The following is a 26,717-nucleotide window of genomic DNA, read 5'->3' on the forward strand; positions in this document are numbered from 1 at the left end:
ACTAAATTAAAAATCAATTTAACTGAATCTAATTCAAGTGAATTTAAAGCAGCTCAACGAAATTATGATAATTTTCAATAAATTTAATGATATTATATTCAATCGAACATTTTTTTAAATTTTACTTAATTTATATCAATTTTAAATATTACAAAATCTAACTAATGTTACTAAATTAAACTACATTTAACTACATTTAACAAAATTTGAATAAATGTAACTAAATTGAAATCAAATTAACTAAATGTAAACAAAATTAACTAAGTTTAAATCAATTTTACAAAATTAAACATTATTTTACCAAATTTAACTAAATTATCAAAATTCAACTAAATTTTACAAAATTTAAAATTTTGTTAAATTTTGATTAATTGAGGTAAATTAAGTTAAATTGCGGGTGGGCACCTATGCTTATGCTTATTGAGGTAAATTAGGTTAAATTCTGCAAAATAAAGTAAAATTTAGTGATATTATGTTATATTAAGTTAAATTTAGGTAAATTAAGTGAAATTTAGTTGAAGTTAAAAAAGTTAAACTAGGTTAAATAAAGTTAATTTAATTTAAATTTAAAAAAATAGTAAAATTAAGGTAAATTTAGTTTAATTAAGTTAAATTTAGTTTAATTCAGTTTAATTTATTAAAATTAAGTTAAATTTAAGTAAATAAAGTTAATTTAACTTATATTAAGTTTAATAAACTTAAATTTAGTTGAAATAAGTTTAATTAAGTAATATTTAGTTAAATTTAGGTAAATTAAGTTAAATTTAGTTTAAATTTGTTAAATTGAGTTAAATTTAAATAAACAAAGAAAAAGATAAGTAGAAGCAAGTATATTAAGTTTAATTAGGTAAAATTTAGTAAAAAAAAAAAATTAAACTAGGTTCAATTTAGCTCACGTAAGTTTAACTAGGTAAAAAGTAGTTAAATTTAGTAAACTAAGGCTAAATTCAGCTAAATATGTAAAATTTAGTTAAATTTAGAAAAAAAAAAACAAATAGCTGAACTCTACTAAATTTAGTTCAATTTAATTAAAAAGGGTTAAATTTAGTAAAATGTTGCTGAGTTAAATAAAATTTTGTTAAATTTAGTAAAATCTGTAAAACTTAGTTAAATTTAGTTACATTAAGTAAAATGAAGCTAAATTAAGTGAAATTAGGTTAAATTAAGCGAAATTAAATTAAATTTAGTTTTAAATTTGGCGAAATTTAGTTCAATTAAGTAAAATTTAGTTGAATTTGGATAAAATTAGTTAAATTAGGTTAAATTAAGTTGAATTTAGTAAATTTAAGTTGAGTAAAGTCAAATTAGGCTAAATTTATCTAAATAAAAGTAAAATTAGGTAAAATTATTTTAAATTTTGTTAATTTGATGTCAATGTAGCCAATTGATTCAAATTAGTTATTTGTTTTAATTTAGTTAAATTTTTATTTAGTAAAGTTAATTTAAATTTTGTTTAATAAAGTTAACATTAATAATTTGATTTAATTTAATTTTAGTAGTAAGATTTAGTTAACATTAAGTGAAATTTATTTTAATTTAGTTAACTTGAGTTCGAGTAAGTTAAATTTTGAAATTAATGATTACATTGTTGTACAATTGATTTTATTAAAGTTGAATGTAGTTAATTTTAGTAAAATATATTTGAAATTTTGTAGAAGTAAATTGATTTATGCTTAATAAGATTCAGTTTAATTGATCTAAAATAAATTTATCTTAAATTAGTTTATTTGATTTAAAATTAGTTAAACTGATTAAAACTTAGTTAAATTGATTTATATTTAGTCAAATTGATTTTAATTTATTTCGATTTCAATTTATAGTGAAATGTAATGCAAAACGTGTATTTTTTTAAATTTCGTTACAGTTATTTACACTTTGTTACAATGAATAAAATTTAGTTACAATGAGTAAAATTTAGTTACAATGAGTAAAATTTAGTTGCAATTTGTTAAATGTAGTTAAATTCAGTTATATTTTGTAAAATTTAGTTAAATTTAGTAAAATCTATTAAAATTTAGTAATTTTTTTTAAATATTTCTATATTTTACAAATTTTGCAAAATATAAAAAAATTTAACTGAAATAAAATCAATTGTAAACAATTTAAATCATTAATTTCTAAATTTAACTAACTCTAACTAAAGTTAACTATATTAAACAAAATTGAAATTAATTAAACTTATTTAAAAAAATGAACTAAATTAAAACAAATAACGAAATTGACATCAATTTAACCTAATTTTACAAAACTTAACATTTTTTTCAAACTTTATATAAATTTAATTATTTTTTGTTAATTTTTTACTAAATTTCAATAAATTTTACATAAATAAAATCAAATTGACATAACTTAACATAATTTTACTTAATTTTACTGAATTTTACTTAAATAAAGATAAATTCAGCATAATTAAACTTTATTCAACTTAATTATACTAAATTTAACAAAATTTAGTTAAATTCAACTAAAATTTACTTAATTTAACTTAATTTCACTAAATTTAACTTAATTTAACGAAAATTTCCTTAATATAACTAAATGTAACTTAATTTTACAGATTTAACTAAATTTTGCTGAATTCATCTACATTTCGCTAAATTCAACCATTTTCAATCAAATTTAATTAAATTTAGTGAAATTCAGCTTTTTCATTTTTCTAAATTTAGATAAATTTAACTAAATTTAACTTTATTTAGCTAAATTCAAGTAAATGTTAATGAAATAATTTATTTTGACTTAATATAAACTAATTCAACTTAATTTAACGTAATTTAACTTAGTTTACCTGAATTTTACTAAATTTAGCAATATTTAACGTAATTTTACTTTGTTTATTTTTATTTAACTGTATATAACTTTATTTAACTTTATTGAACTATATTTAACTTTTTTTAAGTTTATTTAATTTTATTTAACTCAATTTTACCTTAATTCAACATTATTTATTTAAATATATTTTAATTTATTTAAATTCACTATATTTAACTTAAACTAAACAAACCCAATTCAACTTTATTTAATTTAGTGAAATTTAACTTAAGGGTGCACAGCAACGAAGGAAGTTGTTGTCTTCTTGTTCCAAAATTGTTAAACTTACGGACCCAATCCTGCAATAGCGGTATTGTAAAATTAATCAAACTTTGTTGTAAATTTTTTGTGGACAGTACTTTAGGGGATGAATAAAAAATATTTCAAAAGTACCCGTAGTTTTGAAGATACTAAAATGTCTGTAACACAAATCTGGATGCAAAAGCCTTGGTTGATGTGCACCGTTAATTTATCTAAATTTGACTAAGTTTAACTGAACTTAACTAAATTTAAAATCAATCTTAAAATCATATTTTAATTTAACTTAATTCAATTAAATTCACTATATTCAACTTTACTTTAAAACTTTAACTGAGTTTCACTAAATTTAAAGTCAACTGATTCTTACTAAATTTAAAGTCAACTGATTCTTACTAAATATAACTAAATTTAACTGAAATAAACTCAATTTTAATAAATTAAACTAAATGTGACTGATATTTACTAACTTTAACTAAATTTTACTAGATTTAACTTAATTCAACTTAAATTTACTTGGTTTAACTTAATTTAACAAAATTTTGCTGAATTTAACTTATTGTAACTAAATTTAACTCAATTTTATTTTATTTAACTAAATTTTACTGAATTCAACTTAATTGAACAAAATTTAAAAACATTTAACTTAATTTAGCCAAATTTTACTATATTTAACTTAATTTATCTTAGTTTAACTGAATTTAACTTATTTTAACTGAACTTAACTAAAATCAATTTAATTTAACTAACCAAAATTTAACTAAACTGAACTATTGAACTAAATTTAACTTAGTTTAGCTAAATTTAACTAAATTTTACAAATTTCAACAAAATTTTACTAAATTTTACTAAACATTACAAAATTTTACTAAATTTTACTAAATTTTTCTATATTTGACTAAATTTTAATAAAATTTTACTAAATTTTACAAAATCTTACTAAATTTTACTAAATTTTACTAAATTTTACTATTTTTTTTTAAATTTTACTAAATTTTAATAAACTAAACTAAATTGAACTAAATTTTACTAAATTAAACTAAAATAAACTAAATTTAACTAAATTTAACTTAACTTAACTAAATTTAACTAAATTTATCTAAATTGAACTTAAATTAACTTAATTTAAATAAATTTTACAAAATTTTACTAAATTTTACGATTTTTTTTTAAATTTTACTAAATTTTACTGAAATTAACTAAATTGAACTAAATTTTACTAAATTTCACTAAATTTAACTAATTTAAACTAAATTTGCTAAATTTTACTAAACTTAACAAAATTTTACTAAATTTTACTAAATTTTACTAAATTTTACTAAATTTTACAAAATTTTACAAAATTTTACAAAATTTTACTAAATTTTACTAAATTTTACTAAATTTTACCAAATTTAACTCAATTTAACTAAATTTATCTAAATTGAACTTAGATTAACTTTATTTATCTAAATTTTACTATATTTAACTAATTTTAAACAAAACTTAACTAAATTTTAATAAATTTAATTTTTTTCTAAATTTTTCTAAATTTAACTTATATTTAATTTATATATGAATTCATCTGAATTTCTTCAACTTAATTTAACTTAAATTAACTTGATTTAACTTAATTTAACTTTATTTAACTTAATTAGCTCAACTTGACATTTAACTCAATTATTCTAAATTAACCTTAATTTAACAAAATTAACCTAATTTCAACTAAATTTTCGTAATTACTACTAATTTAAAGTTATTAAAACTATTTCGGTTAGTTTAGTAAAATAATTTTATCAAATTCAGTTATTTAAACCAATAGGACCAGTTTAAATTAATTTAAACATATTAATTCAACTTTTATTCATATAGGCTAGTTTTAAATAGGTTATGTGGCTTTTACTGTAATTTTAAAAACTCTTTGAATAAACATTTTAATCTGTTTTGTTTTTTTGTCACCCTATTTGTATTGATCACCCTAACCGCTCTAAACTGAATCCGGAAATACTAAAGAAGAAGAAGAAGCACCCCCAAAATGCGCCCCGTTCCGCCATCGCTTTTTTGCCCGTTATCGTGGTCAAAACGGGCCCAAAAGCGTGCCACAGACGGGCGTAACACAGCGGCCAAAATGCGTAACGCCCGCCTAAATGTTGCATTCTGGCACGCAATGGGCCACAACGAGGGGAAAAAGCGTGCTGAAAATCGGGCCCGCTTTCAGGCAAAACGTCCCCGCTTTTTGGCCGTTTTCCGCCCATTTTTCTATGTGGGAGCCGGATCTTTTGCAATGTTCACCCTTTTTTGTATCTGTCAAAATTATGTTTTAGCACAATGGCTCAAAACTTTTGATAGCGTTGTCAGATTTCAATCTTTTTTTCATCCAAATTTGTGAGATCAAATTTGTGTATAAAAATACTTAAATGAGCATAACTTTTGATAGGTTTGTCAGATCTTCAACATCTTGGACGCGTTGGAAAGGTCTTTCAAATTACAAAAACCACCCTGTTTACAATCTTCCGGACCTTAGTCAAAATCGTTTTTTAAGCATAACTTTTGAAGTACTTAACTAAACATCACCATTTATAGATAGTGACTTAGGGGACCCCAAGATCGAATGAGGTAAAAACGGGCAAAATCGGTTCAGCCAGTCCCGAGATAATCGAGATGCAATTGTTTTGATCAACATCCAACCACCCACACAGACATTTGCTCAGAATTTGATTCTGAGTCGATATGTATACGTGAAGGTGGGTTTACGAGGTCAAATAACGAAGTTCATTTTTCGAGTTCTTTTCCTCATTGAGGTGAGGAATGCAAAAAAGGAATCATGGCTTTTTGGATATATTTAGTAATTATTTGTAAATAAACTGAACCAAACTGAAGAAATAAAAACAAAAAACAATGCATTAAGAGAAACAAAAAATCATCAATGTAGTTTTCGAGTAAAGGTTTTTTTTCCGAGTACCACAGGTGGTGAACTGGAGGCAGTGCGTGGCCGAATGGTTACGCTGTTCGCTTTGTAAGCGGATGATTCTGGGTTCGATTCCCATCTGCTCCAACCTGCCATCGGATGAGGAAGTAAAATGTCGGTCCCGGCCTTGGTTGTTGTTAGGCCGTTAAGTCATTCCAGGTGTAGGAGTCGTCTCCATGCCATAAGTACAAACAACACACCAAACCAAGCCTACTCCGGTGGAATCGCTGGCGGCGGTTGGACTCGCAATCCAAAGGTCGTCAGTTCAAGCCTTCGGACTCCTAGGTTCGAGCAGAAACTTGCAACAGAGACCACAAAAGACCCGGGGGTCGTTAATGTGGATGGTTTGATAGGTGGTAAACTCTTATACTGTACGATTCACTGGAAATTTCTTTCAAATGAAATAAAACAAACCATCGTGACTAACTTTGCAGAACTAAACGTAAAACAAGTTTCTATTGTACTTTCAAAGGTAGCTCCCGCGACTTCCGGAGCTGCAGCTTGTCCAACCCGACCGCGGCCAGCTGGAGCAGATTGCTGGAGCAGAACTCGAACAAGTTACGCCTCGAACTCAGCTCAATCACTTCGTTTTTGCTACTGCTGCGGGAAGATTCTATGGTTTGCAGAATGCGCTGCGCCAACTCCTGGACCATCCCGGTTGATTGATGGCCGTGAAGATGATCGCAGGAGATCGTGCACAGCTGGACGGTGGATTTTGACGCTTCGCTGGCCAGGACGGTCTGGATGAGATCGTGGTACTCGGATTGGCTGTCCTGGAAGGCACGTGACCGGCTGCCGTTGGAGGAGTTCTTGAGGGATATGATTCTTCCGGCGGAGGAGTTTTTGGCCAACAGTGGGACGAAGTTTGTTAGGAGCTGAAAAGAGGGGTTGACTTTGAGTGAACTATTCTGAACTTTTTAAAAGTGAGCTACGTTGACAAATCCCAAAATCTCCCGGGAAGTTCGCTCGACGAAGTCTTCTTCGGATTCCTCCGAATCCAGGTGGATCACCAAATCCACCGAACGCAACATCCGCTCCAAACTCGTAACAAGTTGGCCAACCTGCTCTCTTTTAGACAGGTCACACTGGAAAAGTTGCACCGAGTCAGTCGTGGCCTCCGGAACACACCCGAGGTCGGTGACCAGGGTCACTCGGCAGCTTCGGACAGACGTCAGCTGCTCGCACAGGGCACGGGCCAGCGGAGAGGGAGATCCCGCGAAGATCTGGAAGAAAGGGTTTGTTTTAGTGGGACAGGTCAAGGGGGCTTCAAGGGGGATGAGTTTTGGAACCAGAACGGATCGGTTGTGGAGCGTCGACTCGGACATTTTGGTGGTGGTGGTGATCACCAGGTGCAGATCTGTGCGGGACCGAATGCAGGAGGAGATTCACGCGTTGTCGATAGAGCTTGTGGTGGGGAGATCATCACTTTTTAGGTCGGACAGCGTGTCTAGAAAGGTAGAGGAAAAAAGGATTTTTTGTTTTTATTTGATTCAGAAACAAAAATAAAACTCTGGGTTGTTCATTAAAATATAAAAACACAGGGTCTCAGAATGCCACCCTTTTCAAGAAGCTGTTGACCCTTGCAAGAGCTGACGACTACTTGAACTCTCGATACAATCTTGATGAATTTACATTCTTGCACGTTTAGTTGTAGGAGATCCTCACTAGTGTTTAGTACGTCAATTGAAACTAGTTTATCTCGTCTTATAAAATTAAATTTTCTTTTTTTCAAGCTTTTGGAAAATTTAACAAGCTATAATAGTAAAGTAAAACATTTTTTTATAGCAAACCAGCACCAATTCAGCAATCCATGGATTAACACATCAACGCCAAGCGTCTTAATCAAGTCGCGATCGAGCTGACCAGAGAGGGGCCTACGCACTCCAACCACCCGACCAGCTATCAAACGAACTTACCATAAGGTGGTCGGTAATTAGCGAACGCCAAGGGCACACGATTGTGTGTGTTTTCATAAGAGATTTGCAAGGTCGGCTGGTTGCGGACTGCAGAGTGACGGTGGAAAACGGCTTTTCTTGGAAAACTGTGAAGCCCTTCGCAGAGTGATGGACGGAAGGTGAGGGTAATGTCCGGTGAAGTGGCTAGTATTGAGCTGACATTGTAGTTCTTTTGGATAGAAATCATATCGTCACGTTTGATTGGTTGGTAAAAAGGCAATAATTTACTTCAAAGCCAGTGGTTTTGCATAAACCCATCGATTACTATTACTATTATCAATTAAATTGTGAAAAAAATTGGATAGAAGCAAAGTCTGGAACACTACAAAAATTACTGCATACTTCTTTTTACTTAAAATATAGGAAATGTTAGTAAAAAGCACAGCCAATGTTGACCCCAGAAAAAACGACATTTTGTTAAACCAAAGTCACATAAAACAAGTAAAACTTCCAACCCATAAATTGTCTAAAATTTAAAGAGTTCTTCTTTCCAATGCTTTTAAAAGATAAAACAATTGGTTGAAAAATTGACTTTTGGTTTTGGCGGGGTTGGGTTGTAGAGGGGTTAACATTTAAAAATCGTATCAAAGCGATTGAAACTTCTTTTGAAAAACAATTCAAACGCTTGGTTTTCTATTTTAAGTCAAATTTTACCGTTTAAAGTATTATAAAAAATGTTTAAAAAAATCCAAATCCTAAGCCGAAGCGCATTTAGAATTTTGTTACACATCGACGTCGTCGTGCTATCTTGTCGCACCCGCCATTTTCACGTTCCGAGAAAAACGTGTTTTAATGTTTGACCTTGAATATACAAAAACGAGAGCACGCAATGTAAACAATAACAAACACGTTTTGTTTGGCTGACCATTCTGTGCATTGTCCCGAAGTTTGGTTGAAGTTGGTTGCTGGAGTCCCGAGTTATAATTACAAATGTTTACGGTAGTCTAGCTTGTACGTGCGACAAACGCATCCTGACTTTCCTGGCCTGCAATCCTTTTGGCCTTTTGTCGCACTTACATCAATTTTCATGGAGGGATAAGATAGCACGACAAGATTGAAACTACTTTCATATGTAAAGTGACAAAAATGCACGGAGTTTTTTCGGTTTTTGTTGAATATCTCAGGATTGAAATCGAATTTTGGGGATCTGTGAAGGTCAAAAGGTGAGGCATTGTGAACTGCACAAAATGGCGTTCTTAACTCAATTTGGCCCAAAATGCACGTACGACAAGTTAGCACGATGGCGACGACATGATCAAATTCAAAATTTCATCAATAAATTTCAATCTAAATTCAACTTTCCTTTTTCTGGAAAAAAAAATGTGGCCACACTGCTTGTTAAAGAGAGGCCGAATACTTTCTTAGCTAATCTTAGAAATCAGAGAACTTTATTAAAAAAAATCAAGAATTGGAAATAGTAATGTCGATTTCAAGCCTCAAATTCTTGGAAATTGTCTTCACAATCATTCATAATTTCAAATTATGAAAACTAAAGTTTGGAAGTCAAAAAAAATCAACGTTTTCATTTAGAAATCATGAAAAAAATCTTGATGAAATTTTGGGAAGATGTTGCGCTGGAAAAACGCAATTTTTGCGTTATGTACACGGTTTGAAAAATCGAAAATTTGACCTTATTTTTATTTAAAAAATTTATTATTTATTGAAAAGTCATTTCACATCCCGAAAAAAATAGCAAAATTTCGAAATTTGGCCTTCAAAAGGTTAGGGTTTAGCACACCAGCTTTCAAATGCAACTGGAGTGATCAAAATCGAAAATAGAGGAGCTGAAAATTACGCGACACAAATTTTAGCTTTTTTTACGACACATGGACATCACTTCATCTCTGCGGGAAAAAATCTCAAAATTCGAGGGATGAAGATAGACGAGTTCGGTTTTTATCAATCGGTAGAGCGTCTAAATCGATGTACATATTTATTTTTTTTAGGACTATTTGAGAAATAAGCACACAAAAATATTTTTTAATCAATTTTCTTAGAAGAGTTCTATTGCTAAACATCCTTATTTAAGAATCATTGATTTTTTTTTATATGTTTTACGAGACAAAAAAAAACCCTTATAGCAATGAAAAATTATGAACACCAAATATGCCGCTGAATTACGATTTTCTGAAAAAAGTTTTTTAAAAAATTAGAAATGCTACTCGAAAACTTTGTTTTCTTGCCTTTCTTACAAAAGAAAGGTTTAAGGTTTGCTTTTGGAAAAACGCTTTTTTCAGAAATCTTAAAAAAAATCGTGCACGGCGAGGATTCGTCCCAGGAAAAAATCCCATTACTAAATTGAAGGTTTAGATGTGCTCTTTTGATTGAATTTTGGCCCGAAACCCGGAACTCAAAGTCTGATTTTTGAGAGCTCTTTTTCTGAAATACATGAGCGATGTCTGTATCCGCTCTTAAAAATTTGTGTCTTCCATCGCTGCCATTTTTAGAGGTATTTTTTGGACTATTTTACAGATAACACTATCAAATTTAAAGAATTCAGTTTCAAACAAAAAGCCATTCGAAAACATGCGCCATAAACTGTTTGGGCCCAAAGTTTGAAGCTTTTCCAAAATGTATTTCCAGAGATATAGCGATTTTAGTGTTTTTCGTCTTATTTTTACCCTATTTTTTCCTATTAAATTTTTGGATTTATACAAAATCATATATTGAACATCAAATTCAAAGTCCCAGCCCATTCTCGATCGAAAGCATTTGGTATGAATTGTATTCGAGTAAATTTTGGCATTGATCAGACGGTTGGTTCAAAAGTTATAGCTGTATGATTTTTTTATATACAGAGTAAATTTCTCATAAAAGGTAAGGGGTCATTCAGAATCGTTCTCCCCAATGATTTTTTTTGCTCGACAAGTCGTCAAGTCGAAGCTTCAACGCCAGCGCTTTTACGCTTGCGCGTTTTACGCTGCGCGTGAAAGTGTTCTTTCTGGCTTCTCATAATTGATCGACAAAGTTCAATAGCGATACATATTTTTTAAAGTTAATCATAGACTAACATTATAGACTGAGTACCCTTTATTTTTGTTCTAATAATGTCAATCCAATATGTTTTTTTAAATTAAATTTAAATATCTTGCGACAAATAATGTACTTCTGAAATTGAAAAAAATGGCATTTGAGGATCAGCCTAAAAATATTCGAAGCTTTAGGTAAAATTCTCACTGGATGGTATCATAATGTTTCTGAAAAATTGAAAAATTGTTGAAGATTGGATCTCTGGTTGATGAAGTACAGGGAGCAAAAGAAACAAGAAAATTGAAGCCACATTCAAACAGCCTTTTATTTTCTCCTACCAATATCTCAAAAACGAATGGTTCTTTTTTCAATTAAAATAATAACACGCTTATGAAACTTTATTTTGTTTAGTACAAATTTATTGAAATATTTGGAATTTTGAATATCGAACTCAATTACAAAATTAAGCAAAAAGAATGTTTCGATGTCTCTGTGCTCTCTTGCACTAAGCTTCCTGATTTTATTCTAGTGAGCATAGTGCAGAAATATTGATTTATTGATTATTTTTTGTCGTTTTTTTTTTATTATTTTGTGAAAAAATATAATCGTAATTTGTAATTTGAAATTACAATTACAACAATTGTAATTGTAAATTACGATATCCCATAACAATATTTATAACATTTGACTTTTTTTTTTTCGAAAAATAGACAATTTACTCGAAACTCGACTTCAGTTCAGAATTTTTGATAAAGTGCGCCGTTTTGAAAATATAGCCATTCAAAGATGAATTTAAACTAAAAATTACTGTTAATAATACAAAAAAATAAAAAGAAACAAGAAAATTTATCAGAAGCTAATTGTCCTCTTTTTAATGGTAACAAATGAATCATTTGTGAAAGTTTTTGATCTTTTCGAAAAAAATATTAAAAATTTTGGAATCAACTCTATTATTTCATAAGGGCGTAATACTGAATATTTCACATTATTGATGAAATTTAAAAAAAAGTGACTTTTCAACAACTTTTCAATTAAGTAACTAAAGTTATGCTTCCAATTAAATCATCAGTCACCTTTTCAGCAACACCACAGCAAATCACTTTTTCATAATTTATAGATGCCATCGAACCAGCCGATGTGTGTACTTTCTTAAGGTGTAACCACCTCGGAAAGAGAAGCCTCCGGCATGTGCAGCAAGTTGTTCGCGCATGTATCTTGTCAAGGGAGGGTGGGGTATCTTGAGCTAACATATTTTGATATTTTTTTTCTCTCAAGTTGAACATAATCTGATGCAGCATTTTTCCCTCTCCTCATGTGAAAATTACGCCATTAGCGCCGTCAGCAGTAGCAACTCGTTCGCGGAGAATCGCATGAATCGCATAAATCGAGCAGGATGGTGGAAAACTGCACCGCGTCTAATGGCGTGGCTTCAACTCGATGTGCTCCACATATGTCCGACCTGTCGTGGTGTGGTCAATCGGGGGGAGGAACCAGTACCGGCTATGTATCAGGTAAAGGGTCCAGAACTGGTTGGACCCACGTCGATCGATATGGCTCTTATCTGAGTTTCAAAATTGGGGTAATTATCTAGTTGTTCAAAGTGCAGCAAATCATAAAATGGTACCGAGCTTTGAGCGTAATTATGGAGGTTCGAACGAGCACGTTCCACTTTACGACAAAACCCATATTGTCCCTTATTAAGCGTAATGAATTGTTCTAGTGGGGTAATTTAGATCTAAGCTGTGGGACGTAATTACATCTTGGGCACTTGCACCCAAGACCTTGACTTCTCAAGAGACTTCTCAAAGCTTTCAAATGCCAAAGACTTCTGACTGATCAGCGTGTAAATTTCGTTTCAAAATGACTTGAAAGAAGCCGTTCCCACTCGTCATGCAAGCTCAAATTTGAAAAGGGTAATCAATTTTCGTGCCTCGAAGCTGATACCGTGATTTGAAACCTAATTTCGCTACAGGCCTACCCGTTCAAGGTCTACGGTCGGTCACCGGATGATTTGGCACTTTGAGGGGAACCTGACCTGGGACAAGTGGTGCGGAGGGCCCTCAAAATTGGCGAAGAACCTATAACTCTAGAAGCTTGAACTAATTGGAATGAGAGGGTGAAACTTTTCTAATCGAACTGTGAGGCAGTAAGTTTGGAGTGTAATCACAAAGATAATTAAAAGTGAATGGAATTACCTACCTAGCCTACAGTGCTATGAGGAAACGATACCACTGCTGGTATCATAAAAGGTGGAAACTATAAAACTTCCAGCCATATTTTACAAGCCTAGGTTGACTGACTGAGTGACTAAAAATAGACTGCTGCCGGGTAAAAACTAAACTGTTATAAACTTGTCACTTATATCTAGCTTGACTGTTGACAGATTGACAGAGTACTTACCAATGTGCTGAACAAACTACCGGAAACACTTACCTTACTTCAATATTGGCCTTCAAAATCATTTAGAATTTACATTTTGACGTCCGTACTAGAGGTGAGTTCAACCCTGTTCAACCCAGCTGCACCGCCGCCGTTGCAACCGTTGCGAAATTCTGCAAACTCAACCAACTGAAGCGCAACAACCGGCTTTATTGTGTATCCCAGCGATTGCGGTTTCGCACCAACCCGCGAAAAGCCTTCCAGAGGAAGGGCTTTCGCACGCGAATTGTCGTCACCGAATAAAAAGCTTGACGAACTACGCACCACGGCGACGTCATTTCACCAACCCACTATGGTACATTGGGTGGCCAAGTTTCAAAAAAGTGACCTTCTCCAAATATTTTTTGGTATTTTTTTCTCGAAAGTAAACATTCTAACTAAGAAAAATCCAAATTTTCAAAGCTCTAAGTTTGTTCATTACGGAGATACGCAAGCTGAAAGTCAAAAAATGGAGTAAAAAACAAGCGTTTTTCGTAAAAAAGGCTGATTGTTTAATTTTAACATAGCTCAGCCATTTTAAATGTTTTATTAGGACAAATATACATCGTTGGAAAGGTAATGAAATAAGCTTTGAAACTATTAATAGATGTTGTTTCCAAACCAAAAACTGAAGTTTTCATCGAATAATTGGAGCATTTTTTTGACAAATCATATTTTTTTGTGTTTGTTAATCGAGTACTTTTTTTGCTAACCGATGCTAAACATGAAACTAAGATCACTTGAAAGATTGGATTATAATCTAACATTGCTGAAATTTCCAGCCTGCGATTTTTGCGTTTTCGGAGATATGCCATTTTGAACATTTACGTTTTATCAAAATTTGCTGCAATCTACATATGCGCCCGTTTATTTCACTTGCTTCGCTACCTACTTCGTGGGCATCGTCGCTTCAAAAATCAATACCTGGTTTCAAGAAGTTCGAAATGACTTTATTGGAATTTTCTGTTGCCTACATTTAAAATTGAGTGCCTTAGTCAAAATAAGGTATTCGTACCGAAGTTTCTCAAGCGAAACTGGAGAATCTCAGTTTGATACCGAAAAAAGTATTCAGCAAAATGTTGACTTAGCATGATGAATTTCTGCGATCAATCCATGAAACTGATCCACATTTAAGTTCTATGTTGGTTAGTACAAAACATCATAAAAAGTACCTTTAACATATCCTGAAGCTGTCACAAACTCTATAATCAAATGAATTTTAAGAATGAAACTATTTAGGACTTACCCACATTAGTTTTTGCCAACGGTTAGCTAGTCACAGCACAGACTCACGGTAATCGCAGGGTCGGCTGCGCTAGTCACCAACGAGGAGATACGCGAACTTAACTTTGGGAACTTCACTTTTCTTGAGTTACGGGTTGAATGAAAACTCCTCTTTTGGGAGACGGAAGAGGAAATTTATTCAAAGAATTTAAGTCGGTTCAAAAGTGTATATTTGTAAGTGTATGTGTGTGTGGGGGACTCGGTACGTACCGCTGCTTTTCCGCTGACGACGACGATCTGCTACTCAGCCAGTCCGCTGGCCGCCAGCGCTCGCGTTCGCTGCTGAAGCACCGGTGCTGGTTCTCGACGTGGTGGGGGTGGATGGTAGGTAGAGCACGGCTTAGGGACCAGGCCTTCCCTCCTTGACTGGATCGGCCGATCGGGGACCTGCCCACGTTGACCAAACCGAGAGGGGGAATTTACGCTCCTTTGGAATGAGAGCCACGAGGGGCCCGAGCGTGCTCCTTGGAAATTATGGTCCACGGACCAGAGCAACTGATGATCTTTGACGATTAGACGCAGTAAGCCGGCTCCTCCGCGCTTACGCAAACTGGGCCGAAGAGCGAGCGATCTGGCGGTCAAGCGGCGTGCTTAACTCGCAAAATGGCGTTTACGCCAAAGGACAAAAGGTCCTGGAGGACAATGGGGAGAAGTGATTAATTTCTAGCCGTACTACTAGGTAGGGTAGCTTAGCTTAAGTCGTCCTTCCGCATAGCCGAATACGGGGTTTAGAACATACCTGAACGACTGGAGGTGCACTCGCACAAATTTCCACCACTTTCACTTCTAGTCCTTCGCTCTACTTTTCTAACGGTATAGATCGCTCACTTGCCTGGGAGAATGTGACCGTTGGCGGTCTAATTCTCGTCCCTTCAAGCCTTTTGGTCGGTGACACGACATTACGTCACGTGACACCCATCACTTTTGGGCGTTGTCTACCACCCCCTTTGCGATGTTTTAAGATGAAGACAATACTGTCGCTGGTTGTTGGTTTGTCCCACAGTTTGTGTGTTGTTATAGTGTGTTAACAAATTGTGTTTTTATTTATTAATTTCCCCTTTTTACTAACCCTACTAACTAAATTACATTTATTTATTTATTCCCTAATTCCCTACTAACCCCATAGCTAAGAATCGTGAACGTTCGCATTTATTTTTGGTTTATTGATGTTGAAGAATGAAGGACTTGTAACGAGTGGTTACAAGAATATGGTTTGTATTTTATCGTTTTACTTCATAATTAATATTGTGGATAAAATTATTTTTTCTGTTATTTGATTTAATAATTAAAATATTCGCAATTTATGCCCATAAGGGTGGGAGGAGGGGGTGGTCTCAAGTTATACGGCATGGACTCACAAAGAAACACACAACAGGAAATAATAAATATTTGACTTAAAATGAATTTATTACGCTTAACAAAAATTTGTTGGTGGGGAGGAGGAGAGGGGGGTGAAAGAAAGAGGAGGGAGGGGTTGTGTCCTTAAAGTGGGGTGGGAGCTTATCCATAATTTAATAATATAAACTTGCAATATAATATATATGCAATTCTGTTTCACTTGCAAATGTATGAAAAGACTATTTATTATAAACAATCAACTATTGAAAAACATGAAAAGTCATAAAAATCGACGTATATCATTTCAATACCATACAATTACCTAAATTTGTATCAAAAAAACATTTAAAAAGCAAAAAAAATAATTTGGCCGCCTGTTTGTATGGAGATGGCCCATAGTGCAACCCACTCTAGAACTGTGTCAAGTTCGCGGCCATTACACCGACGACGCACCTCTTCCAACCTCATAATCAGTCGCGACCGACTCCCCCGATCAATTGCCGATTAGTCTACGCGAAGTACAGAAGTTGGAACACGCACGACTTGCGTCGACTTATCTTGCCGGCAGGTTAAGTAAATCAAATCTTGCCGCTTGGTTTAGCTGCATAATTTTGGTTTCAATTTTGAATTGTAAATCGGCGGGTTGAGGCCTGTAAGTCGCGTGAGCCATGCTCGATTAACCGAACAGGGTTGATGCCGACCAATCGGTAATGATTGGGCGCAAATGGGTCCGATCAGTATCGATTGACGGGTGCCTCTGGGTTATCGACGTGGATCGAGCTCGTAACTAGGTTTGACAGTTTGACTAATTGACAGAGTACTTACCGATTGTGATCTGGATCATTCAGGAACGCACAACACTTCACATTGCACTACAATTTCACTTCAACTTTTAGTAGCAACGCTTTTTCTTAGGTACCTATTGAAGTCCGTAATCGAGATGCAATTTCCAAAATTCGCCCAAATGTAGACCAACCTCAACCTAACAAATCACATTTCTAAAAATAATTTGTCATTTCCAGACTGATTAAGTTACAATCATCGTGTAACCCCCAATTAAACTTAATCACTTGTCCCGCTACGTGGAAACCGCTAAATCTTCCATTCCCAGAACCAAAACAAACAACTGCAATGTATTCATGATTGCGAGTAGCGCCTTGCGTATCGTTCAGTTGTAGTATGACTTGAAGAATACATTGTAGTTCTAAGGCAGGTGCGATACCGGGTTGAGGTGAGGTCACTTGCACGTTGCGGACTATCAGATTTGCTACTAGAAGTAACAATAGTTATGCAAATGGCGTACATTCAAGGTCGTCAGACTCTGATGGATGAAGATCACATACTTTCTACGTCTACGAATATCACTAACAAAAAGTTTGAGCTAAACGGCAGTCATAAACATTGTACAAGATCATTCTCAACGACCTAGAATTGATCTCTTCACAATAGCTTCGATCACTTTCAACGTCAAAACAAAACAGTCACATCGCAGTCGTAGGGTATTTTAACCATTAGTGGACCCCCTAGTAGAGCCGAAGCACATTTTTCACAAATTTTAAATATTTTAAGCACTTTTTCATAACCCTTTGTACAAAACAATGAAAACTGAAGTCTTTCGAACAATTTTGACTATTTGTTTCATCAGTTATTTGTTTTTGAGCAGAAAAATAGCCAATTGAAAAAAAAGTTTGTTTTGCCTGTTGTGGACCCCCTTTTCCTATAGTGGACCCGGGTCCATAATCCGATTGTGGACCCGGGTCCACTATAGGCAAACTGTTATTTTTATACCAAATTTAACCGATATTTGATGTCTTGATGCATGGTGTAGGTCTAATGATAGATATAATGAATAAAAGATGGATTTTGCTCACTTTTCATCATAAACAAATATTTTTTGTTAACTAATTTGGCTTTAAACAACAAAAAACCAAATAGACATTTAAACACATTTATTTCCGAAAAAGATCAGAGAAAACGTCTCAAAAACCACTGTAAACATTAAAATAATTTAAAAAAAGTAATCTTGATGCAAATTTTTCCATATTAATTACATAAATGGTTGACCGATACTAAACAATAGAATTGTTTACAGTTGCTGATAAAACCACGCATGTTTATTGGAAAAAAAAAGTTTTGTTATTGATTTATTATTATAAAATATCATTTCAAACTGCAATTATGGTGCTTCAGTTAAGTACAATTAACTACAGTTTTGATTAATTATAAATTCTTACGGCTTCAGCATTATTGGTACTTTTAACATGAAAACAGCTATATTTATACTCATAATTGAAAAAATATGCGTTTAGGTTGATAACAACAAGCATTTATTGTATGTTTTAGAGAAACTTTTGCTTGAATACACAGTTTTCATCATTTTTGAAGGTTTAATTAACAGGGGTCCACTTTAGGAAAAGTTTGGATTTTCGTTGTCCTATATTGAACCCCCATAAAATATGCTAGAAAATTGCATTTCTTCGCTTTATTTTAGTAAATATCCTTAAACTTACATTACTTAGACTTGCTGAAGTTAAATATTCAGTCAAAAAATGATTGGATGTTTAATTCAATCATAAAATATAAATGCAGTTTTGTTGTGAAAATGCTAGTGGCCATGGCTGATTTCAGATGTCGAACTCAAAACACTTATTTTGGTGAAAAGGACAATTCAATGTCAGTCATCATTGTTCTAAATGATGCTGAACATGCCAAATAAAAGATTTGTAGACAACAACACACTTGAAATTGTGATTTTATTGAATTTTCCATTAAAAACCCTTCAGAGGGTCCACTATAGGAAAGGGGTCCACTAATGGATAACGTACCCTAGGTGGCAGCACTGTCACAACGAGCTATAAAATGACTCAAAAGGTGCTTCTGAATTTGTACTTTGCATCTCGATTGCTTTTACAGCTTTGACCTCGTTCCTGTGTTCAGAAGACTTCAATCGAATTGCAAAAGAAGCGATTCAGGCGTATCCTCACCTCTAGATTCAATAGATGTGTGATCAATGGAGCAAATCAAGTACCAACGTTACGTTGCAAGTGCATTGAAGAAATTGCATTCGCCACATGACGGCACCAAGAGAGATCAACAGGTCGCTGACTCATCTCTGGCCTTTGGGCGTTTTGCAGCGAACCAATCGGGGTTAGAAGACAGTTCAGCTCGCGTAATTGATGGTCTAAGACTAGTCCCTTCTGAAGATGGTGCAGAAGATAGCTGTGATCTTTTGTTCTGAGATTGAGTTGAAGCGGTCGAAGGTAATTACTGAACGGAGGAGTTTGGAAATACAACGTGACGTGACCTGAAAAGGTGACACGGTCGAGCACGAAGTTCACGATCTTTCAAATTAATGGTGAGACGATTTGAAACAACCAGAATTTGTACTGACGCTTCTATTACGGACTTCAAATTCAATGAACCTACTTCGAAAACGTGTCTTTTTGCTGTGAAATTTAGTGCAGTGTAGTGAGTCAAGTGGTTGCTGATAAAAGTATGAGGTAAGTATTATTTCAAACTGTCAACTGTCATAAAAGGCAGACTAAACAAAACAGTTTCGAAAACCTGTTTGTTGTAGAAATGTGTTCTGTTTTCCTGCAAAATCGTCAAAATTTAGGTTTCTTGTGTTTCATTCCGGGACCGTGGTGTAGGGGTAAGCGTGGTTGCCTCTCACCCAGTCGGCCTGGGTTTGATCCCAGAAGGTCCCGGTGGCAAATTTTGAGACGAGATTTGTCTGATCACGCCTTCCGTCGGACAGGGAAGTAAATGTTGGCCCCGGTCTAACCTAGAGGTTAGGTCGTTAGCTCAGTCCAGGTGTAGGAGTCGTCTCCCTGGGTGGAGTCGCTGGTAGGCAGTTGGACTCTTAATCCAAAGGTCGTCAGTTCGAATCCCGGGGTGGATGGAAGCTTAGGTGTAAAAAGAGGTCTGCAATTGCCTCAACAATCAAGCCTTCGGACACCTAGTTTCGAGTAGGAATCTCGCAATCGAGAACGCCAAGGCAATGCTGTAGAGCGAATAATTTGTTTTTTTTTGTGTTTCATTCCGAGTTTGATTCTGAGACTCCTTCTGAGTATTTCAAGCTATTTAAACTTATCACTTCATTAACCACAATGATTTAAAATCAATAACCCCTTCAAGTGTTGAGTTATTATTCCCACAAGAAGTAATAACCAATCTAATCAAAACACGGTAAGCAAACACCAAACAAGGAAGAGATCGTAACCGACTCTTGTGGTATCACATTGACTCGATGCGGTTCAGCTCATTACCTTCCAATGCAATGTAGATTCAGCTCGATTAAACTTCCTCAGCTGTACTTATCGTTGGCTTGCATGGCGTACTCTATCGACGAAGAATTTTCAGAGGTTACCGAAAGAATCCTTCTCACTTAGAAGGAGATGATGATGATCTGGACCAGCTTGCCGTAGATTGTCATCTTGATTGTTAAAAGTCTTTTTTTATTACAAATTTTCACTTCAAAGCACAACCAAACAATTACTTTCTTCTTTTGAAAATTTTAACTTCAACCAAAATTTTCCAAGAAGGAAGACTTGAACGAGACTTGAACGACCGAACCGGCGCGAAAGACTGCTAAATCGCAACTAGTTATCGCTTGAAGTACCTCCATTCAAATCATGAATGAACCCAGTTAGATTGAGTCACTCAACCATCACTCACTGAGCTCGCTTTGTTTTTGTTCATCTATCGAACACGAAGTTGGCCGAAGCTGTTTTTGTCGAGCACGTGGTCGTTCGTGTTGCGAGTGCGGTCACGAACTTGACTTGAATGCAAATTGAGAGGCGTCGCGACGCCCCGGTTTAGCAGGGTGGATGAGCAGTAGGGTGCCCAGAAAAAATGACCCCCTGCTCCACAAGCAAAAAACAGTTTTTTGGGTTATTTTAAGCATCTGTGTAAATTTTGAGCGAAATTGGATAAGATTAACCCATTGATACCCGAGCCTAAAGTTGGCGAAAAAAATGTTTTTCATACAAAAATGACTTTTTTAAATCGTTAATAACTTTTCAGGACAGAGTTTTACAGCTTTGATGTGTTCTACAAAGTTGTAGAGCATTAAATTTTCAATAAGAATCTCACTTTTGGGAATATTTGGATGGAAGTAGCGCACCGTGCAGACCAAACCGTAAGAATCTTGGGTTTTCCATACATTTTTTCGATTTTTCCCATAAAAACTTCACCTCCGAGTATCAATGGGTAAATGATGACCGATTTTGCTTATATTTGGCCCAGAGTCCTAAAATAGGTCAATGAACAATATTCAGCTTGTGGAGCGAGGTTTTGAAAAAAAGTCCCATATTCTGGGCACCCTAATGAGCAGGGAAGTGGGGTTAGAGGGTGAAGTTGATTAGTTTGCAAATGTTTTGAAGGAATGCCGATACATTGCCATGGCCATTTGGTTGAGTATTTGATTGAGTTGTAGACAACTTCAAGTTCAACTTGCATGCAAGTTTTGAGCTAAATGAAATTTTGCTTCATTTTGATGAGTGATAAAATGATAACAGAGAAGTTGCAAGTGAATTCTCTCTTTTTAAAAACAAATTTCAATTTTGCATCACTATTACGGACTTCAGTAATAATAAACCCACTGAAAATGTCAACTAAATTTGAGGTGAAAAGTGGTGAAGTGAAGTGTTACGTGATCCTGAGGAGTCCAACTTTGGTAAGTATCTGTCAACAATCTGTCAACTGTCAAACTCCAAAGTGTAAACAAAACAATTCAGGATTGCCTTCCTCGAATGTGTTTTGTTTACCTTGTCGTCAACTTGTGGATTGAGTTGAAATCGTTGCGCAAACCTAATTAAGCTTGATCTTGATGTCGAGTTGGTACCGCCTAATTGCTGGCCACAACTGAATTAAGGTGGCAACGGTAACGACTTCGAAGTGCCCTGCAGGTACAGCATGGTAATTGGTGTTGCCAAAATGACCACAATAACTTTTGGGGGGTATTGTGAGCAAACCAGCGTCAGGGTTGAGGTTTGCCCTAGAAAATTTATTGCAAATAGTGAAATTGCAGTTTTCGAGCTGATCGATGCAGTTGATCATACTAAGGTGCGCAAATTCAGCGAATTGAGCAAGGTTATTCCACTCTCTTTTAAGTTTTATTATTGTTCTCAAATTGCGCTCAAGACAGACAATTTCTGTAGCTGACGCCAAGTCATTTGAATCAAAAGTTGACCATGACTTAAGTCGAATCCATGTTTATACCTCAGAAACGATCCGGAATGTTACATGCCGAACAAGCCTCCCAAGCTATAATTAAGAAACACCCGGAATATCGCGTGAACATCGCAACAAACGAAACAAACATTCTAAACCGCTACAGTACAACTCACGTTGCTTCCGGTCACAACCTCAGAATTGCAAACAAAACGACCGGTAGCCGTCGTAGATTTGTCATGAGATGCAAAACAAAACGTCACCGCTGGAAACACCTGCAATCATGAATAAATTGCCCACATCGGGTGGGTTGGTTCTGGGAACGGGAGATTTACCCGGCTCTCACGTGGTGCGACAAGTGTCTTGAAGTAATTGAAGGTTACACGATGATTGCAACTTTGTCTGTTTAGAAAATTATCGTGTTGTCATTTAGTGGAATTTTTGAAGATTGCATCTCGATTACGGACTTCAATAGGTAGCTAAGCAAACACGTTGCTACTCAAAAATGAAGTGAAGTTAAAGTGTAATGTGAAGTGTTGTGAGTTCCTGAATGATCCAGATAACAATCGGTAAGTACTCTGTCAATCTGTCAATCTGTCAAACCTAGTTACATGCTTGATAACCCAAAAGCACCCGCCAATCGATACTGATCTGACCCATTTTCGTCATTACCGATTGGACGGAATCAACCCTTCTGTTTGGTTGTTCGAACACGCACTCGACTTGCGTGCCTTAACCCGTCGATTTACAATTCAAAATACAAACCAGAGCCAAATTATCCTGCCCAACCAAGCGGCAAGATTCGATTCGGTTACGCTGCGTGTGCCCTGTACACGAGACTTGCGTGTTGCGACTAATCGGCAGTCGATCATCGTCTTGGGAAATCCGTTCCCTACGCTGTGATTATGAGCCACAAACTTGACATCGTTCTCGAACTTGAAGTTTCTGTCCCGAGACAAGGTACGATAACGGCTTTTTTTATTTGTTACTTCCAGCGAGAACTTGCATTGTTTATCAACAGCGTAGACCCTGACGGGTAGGGTCGACCCGTGTAAGGCATTTGGTCAGAAAATGCTTTTCGCGAGTTGGTGTGAACATGTTGCTTTTTTGCATATTAAAACTCACCACCGTAGGTTGGGATAAACAATAAAAGTGATTGTTTCGCCTCAGTTGGTAGCGAGCGTAAACTTGGCAGATTTTCACAATTGTATGGTGGTGCAGTTGCAGCGATGCAACTGGTTGAGCAGGGTTGAACTGTTGGTTCTGCCTGAATTTTTGAGATGTGAAAAGCGCCTAAATGTATGCAATTTTGAAAGGGAAGCATATTCCAGAGGCAAACATTTTTTTATAGCATCACTTCGATTACGGACTTCAGTATTGATATACCAATTTGTCTTTCAAACTGTATTTTGAAGTAAGGTAAGTGGATCCGGTATTAAACTCATCGAAATGGTAAGTACTCTGTCATTCAGTCAATCTGTCAACTGTCAATTAAATTTGTAGATAAGCTATTGAAGTTAGGTAGAGAGTTTCAAAATTCACACATTTTTGACACAAAACAGTTTCCTTATAGCACTACCTCAGTCATTTTTATAATTCTGATCAAATTCTTAGACTTTTTGCAAATCATGTTTAATTAATTGAAGTGCTTTTTTAAAGATTTGATAGGTAGATGGGCTCAAACCAAATCCACCCTCTCGTAGGTTCTTATCCCAGGTCAGGTATTGCGCAGTCTTGAATGTTAAAGCGCCAAATCATCCGGTGACCGACCGGAGACCTTGGACCTAAAAATAAGGCGAATCGGGTGAAATTTGCTTCGAATTTAAGTATGCTGTTAGCGTCCAAAGGGAAGACTCATGGAAATTGATTACCTTTTATTCAAACGTTTTGGTAGAGTGACTTGGTGGAACGTCTTGGCTCAAGCCATGACGGATGTGAAATTTAACGCTGATTGGATTTTCTTCGGAGATTGAAGGTAAGCAGTCAGAGTCAAGCGGTAAGGTCTTAGGGAAGTCGAATTCTTAATACATCTAACAGCCTTAACAAGGGACAATATGGGTTTTGTCGTAATGTGGAACGCGCTCGTTTGAACCTCCATAATTACGCTCAAAGCTCGGTACCATTTTATGATTTGCTGCACTTTGAACAACTAGATAATTACCCCAATTTCGAAACTCAGATAAGAGTCATATCGATCGACGTGGGTCCAACCAGTTCTGGACCCTTTACCTGATACATAGCCGGTACTGGTTCCTCCCTCCGATTGGCCACACCACGACGGGTCGGACATATGTGGAGCACCTCGAGTTGAAGCCACGCCATTAGACGCGGTGCAGTTTACCACCAACTCGATTTATGCAATTCATGCGATTCTCCGCGAACGAGTTGCTACTGCTGATGGCGCTAATGGCGTAATTTTCACATAAAAAAAGCATGATTTAAGGTAAGTTGGGTTCGTTTCGATTTTAAGACACCTCAGTCTCCTCTATTAGGTTGAGTCGTGCACAACTTGCTGCACATGCCAATGACTTGGCTTTCTTCCTCTACTGGTTAACTTATGAAAGTATGGCATGGTATCTTTAAATCATGAAAAGTGATTTGATGAAGTGAGGTAAGAAGCTTCTCTTGTTAGTTATGTTATAAAGTCAAGTCATTCAGTCTTCCAGATGCATTTCAATATCGTGAACAGTCAGTTTCTCATTAGAAATTAACGTCAGAGCTAAACGCCAGTCATATACTTTGTAAAAGATCAATAATCTCGACCTCCAACTGATCTCTCAAATAGCTGCGATCACTTTCAACTAAGAAGTCACATCGTAGTCGTAGGTGGCAGCACCGTCACAACGAGCTATAAAACGACTCAAAAGGTGCTTCTGAATTTGTACTTTGCATCTTGATTGCTTTTACAGCTTCGACCTCGTTCCTGTGTTCAGAAGACCTCAATCGAATTGCAAAAGAAGCGATTCAGGCGTTTCCTCACCTCCAGATTCAATAGATGTGTGTGATCAATGGTGCAAATCAAGTTGCGTTGCAGGTGCATTGAAGAAATTGCATTCGCCGCATGACGGCACCAAGAGAGATCAACAGGTCGCTGACTCATCTTTGGACGTGTTTTGCAGCAAACCAATCGAGGTTACAAGACAGTTCAGCTCGCGTAATTGATGGTCTAAGACTAGTTCCCTCTGTGAAGATGGTGCAGAAGATTGGTGATCTTTTGTTCTGAGCTTGAGTTGAAGCGGCCGAGGGTAATTACTAAACGGAGGAGTTTGGAAATACAACGTGACTCAAAGGAAAGGTAAACCAGGTTGAGCACGGAGTTCACGATCTTTCAAACTAATGGTGAGATGATTTGAAACAACCAGAATTTGTACTGATGCTTCTATTACGGACTTCAAATTCAATGAACCTTCTTCGAAAACGTGTCTTCATTGCTGTGAAAATTAGTGCAGTGTAGTGAGTCAAGTGGTTGCTGATAAAAGTATAAGGTAAGTATTCTGTCAAACTGTCAACTGTCAAAAAATGCAGAGTTAACAAAACAGTTTCGAAAACCTGTTTGTTGTAGAAATGTGTTCTGTTTTCCTGCAAAATCGTCAAAATTTAGGTTTCTTGTGTTTCATTCCGGGACCGTGGTGTAGGGGTAAGCGTGGTTGCCTCTCACCCAGTCGGCCTGGGTTTGATCCCAGAAGGTCCCGGTGGCAAATTTTGAGACGAGATTTGTCTGATCACGCCTTTCGTCGGACAGGGAAGTAAATGTTGGCTCGGTCTAACCTAGAGGTTAGGTCGTTAGCTCAGTCCAGGTGTAGGAGTCGTCTCCCTGGGTGGAGTCGCTGGTAGGCAGTTGGACTCTCAATCCAAAGGTCGTCAGTTCGAATCCCGGGGTGGATGGAAGCTTAGGTGTAAAAAGAGGTCTGCAATTGCCTCAACAATCAAGCCTTCGGACACCTAGTTTCGAGTAGGAATCTCGCAATCGAGAACGCCAAGGCAATGCTGTAGAGCGAATAATTTGTTTTTTTTTTTTGTGTTTCATTCCGAGTTTGATTCTGAGACTCCTTCTGAGTATTTCAAGCTATTTAAACTTATCACTTCATTAACCACAATGATTTAAAATCGATAACCCCTTCAAGTGTTGAGTTATTATTCCCACAAGAAGTAATAACCAATCTAATCAAAACACGGTAAGCAAACACCAAACAAGGAAGAGATCGTAATCGATTCTTGCGGTTTCGCATTGACTCGATGCGGTTCAGCTCATTACCTTCCAATGCAATGTAGATTCAGCTCGATTAAACTTCCTCAGCTATGCTAATCGGTTGCTTACATGGCGAACTCTATCGACGAAGAATTTTCAGAGGTTACCGAAAGAACCCGCCTCACTTAGAAGGAGATGATGATGATCTGGACCAGCTTGCCGTAGATTGTCATCTTGATTGTTAAAAGTCTTTTTTTATTACAAATTTTCACTTCAAAGCACAACCAAACAATTACTTTCTTCTTTTAAAAATTTTAACTTCACGCAAAATTTTCGAAGAAGGAAGACTTGAACGACCGAACCGGCGCGAAAGACT

The 26,717-nt window shown here is 35.4% G+C and overlaps 1 protein-coding gene across 3 annotated transcripts; it reads right to left on the minus strand.

Moving 5' to 3' along the window:
• Positions 1 to 6,446: 6,446 nt before the first annotated feature.
• LOC119765484 lies at positions 6,447 to 26,716 on the minus strand. 3 transcript variants are annotated; one of them, XM_038249428.1, is made up of 4 exons: positions 20,247 to 20,568; positions 7,303 to 7,460; positions 6,946 to 7,236; positions 6,447 to 6,888 (listed from the first exon to the last, which is right to left on the minus strand). In XM_038249428.1, the coding sequence occupies exons 2-4, from the start codon at positions 7,336 to 7,338 to the stop codon at positions 6,469 to 6,471; spliced, it is 747 nt and encodes a 248-aa protein (XP_038105356.1). In that variant the 5' UTR covers positions 7,339 to 7,460; positions 20,247 to 20,568; the 3' UTR covers positions 6,447 to 6,468. The 3 variants fall into 3 exon arrangements, with proteins under 3 accessions (XP_038105356.1, XP_038105355.1, XP_038105354.1); XM_038249427.1 differs by lacking the exon at positions 20,247 to 20,568 and adding an exon at positions 26,408 to 26,716 and having other exon boundaries at positions 6,946 to 7,460; XM_038249426.1 differs by having other exon boundaries at positions 6,946 to 7,460.
• Between the last annotated feature and the right edge of the window lies 1 nt (position 26,717).

Source organism: Culex quinquefasciatus, chromosome 1, assembly GCF_015732765.1.
Source record: "Culex quinquefasciatus strain JHB chromosome 1, VPISU_Cqui_1.0_pri_paternal, whole genome shotgun sequence".
NCBI classification, from domain to species: domain Eukaryota; kingdom Metazoa; phylum Arthropoda; class Insecta; order Diptera; family Culicidae; genus Culex; species Culex quinquefasciatus.

Bases quoted from the DNA above. Each gene is read 5' to 3' on its own strand.
- LOC119765484 (XM_038249427.1), bottom strand. From the start codon at position 7,338: ATGTCCGAGTCGACGCTCCACAACCGATCCGTTCTGGTTCCAAAACTC. The intron at 6,889-6,945 runs GTAGCTCACTTT...CCCTCTTTTCAG, and splicing joins AGATTTTGGGATTTGTCAAC to CTCCTAACAAACTTCGTCCC.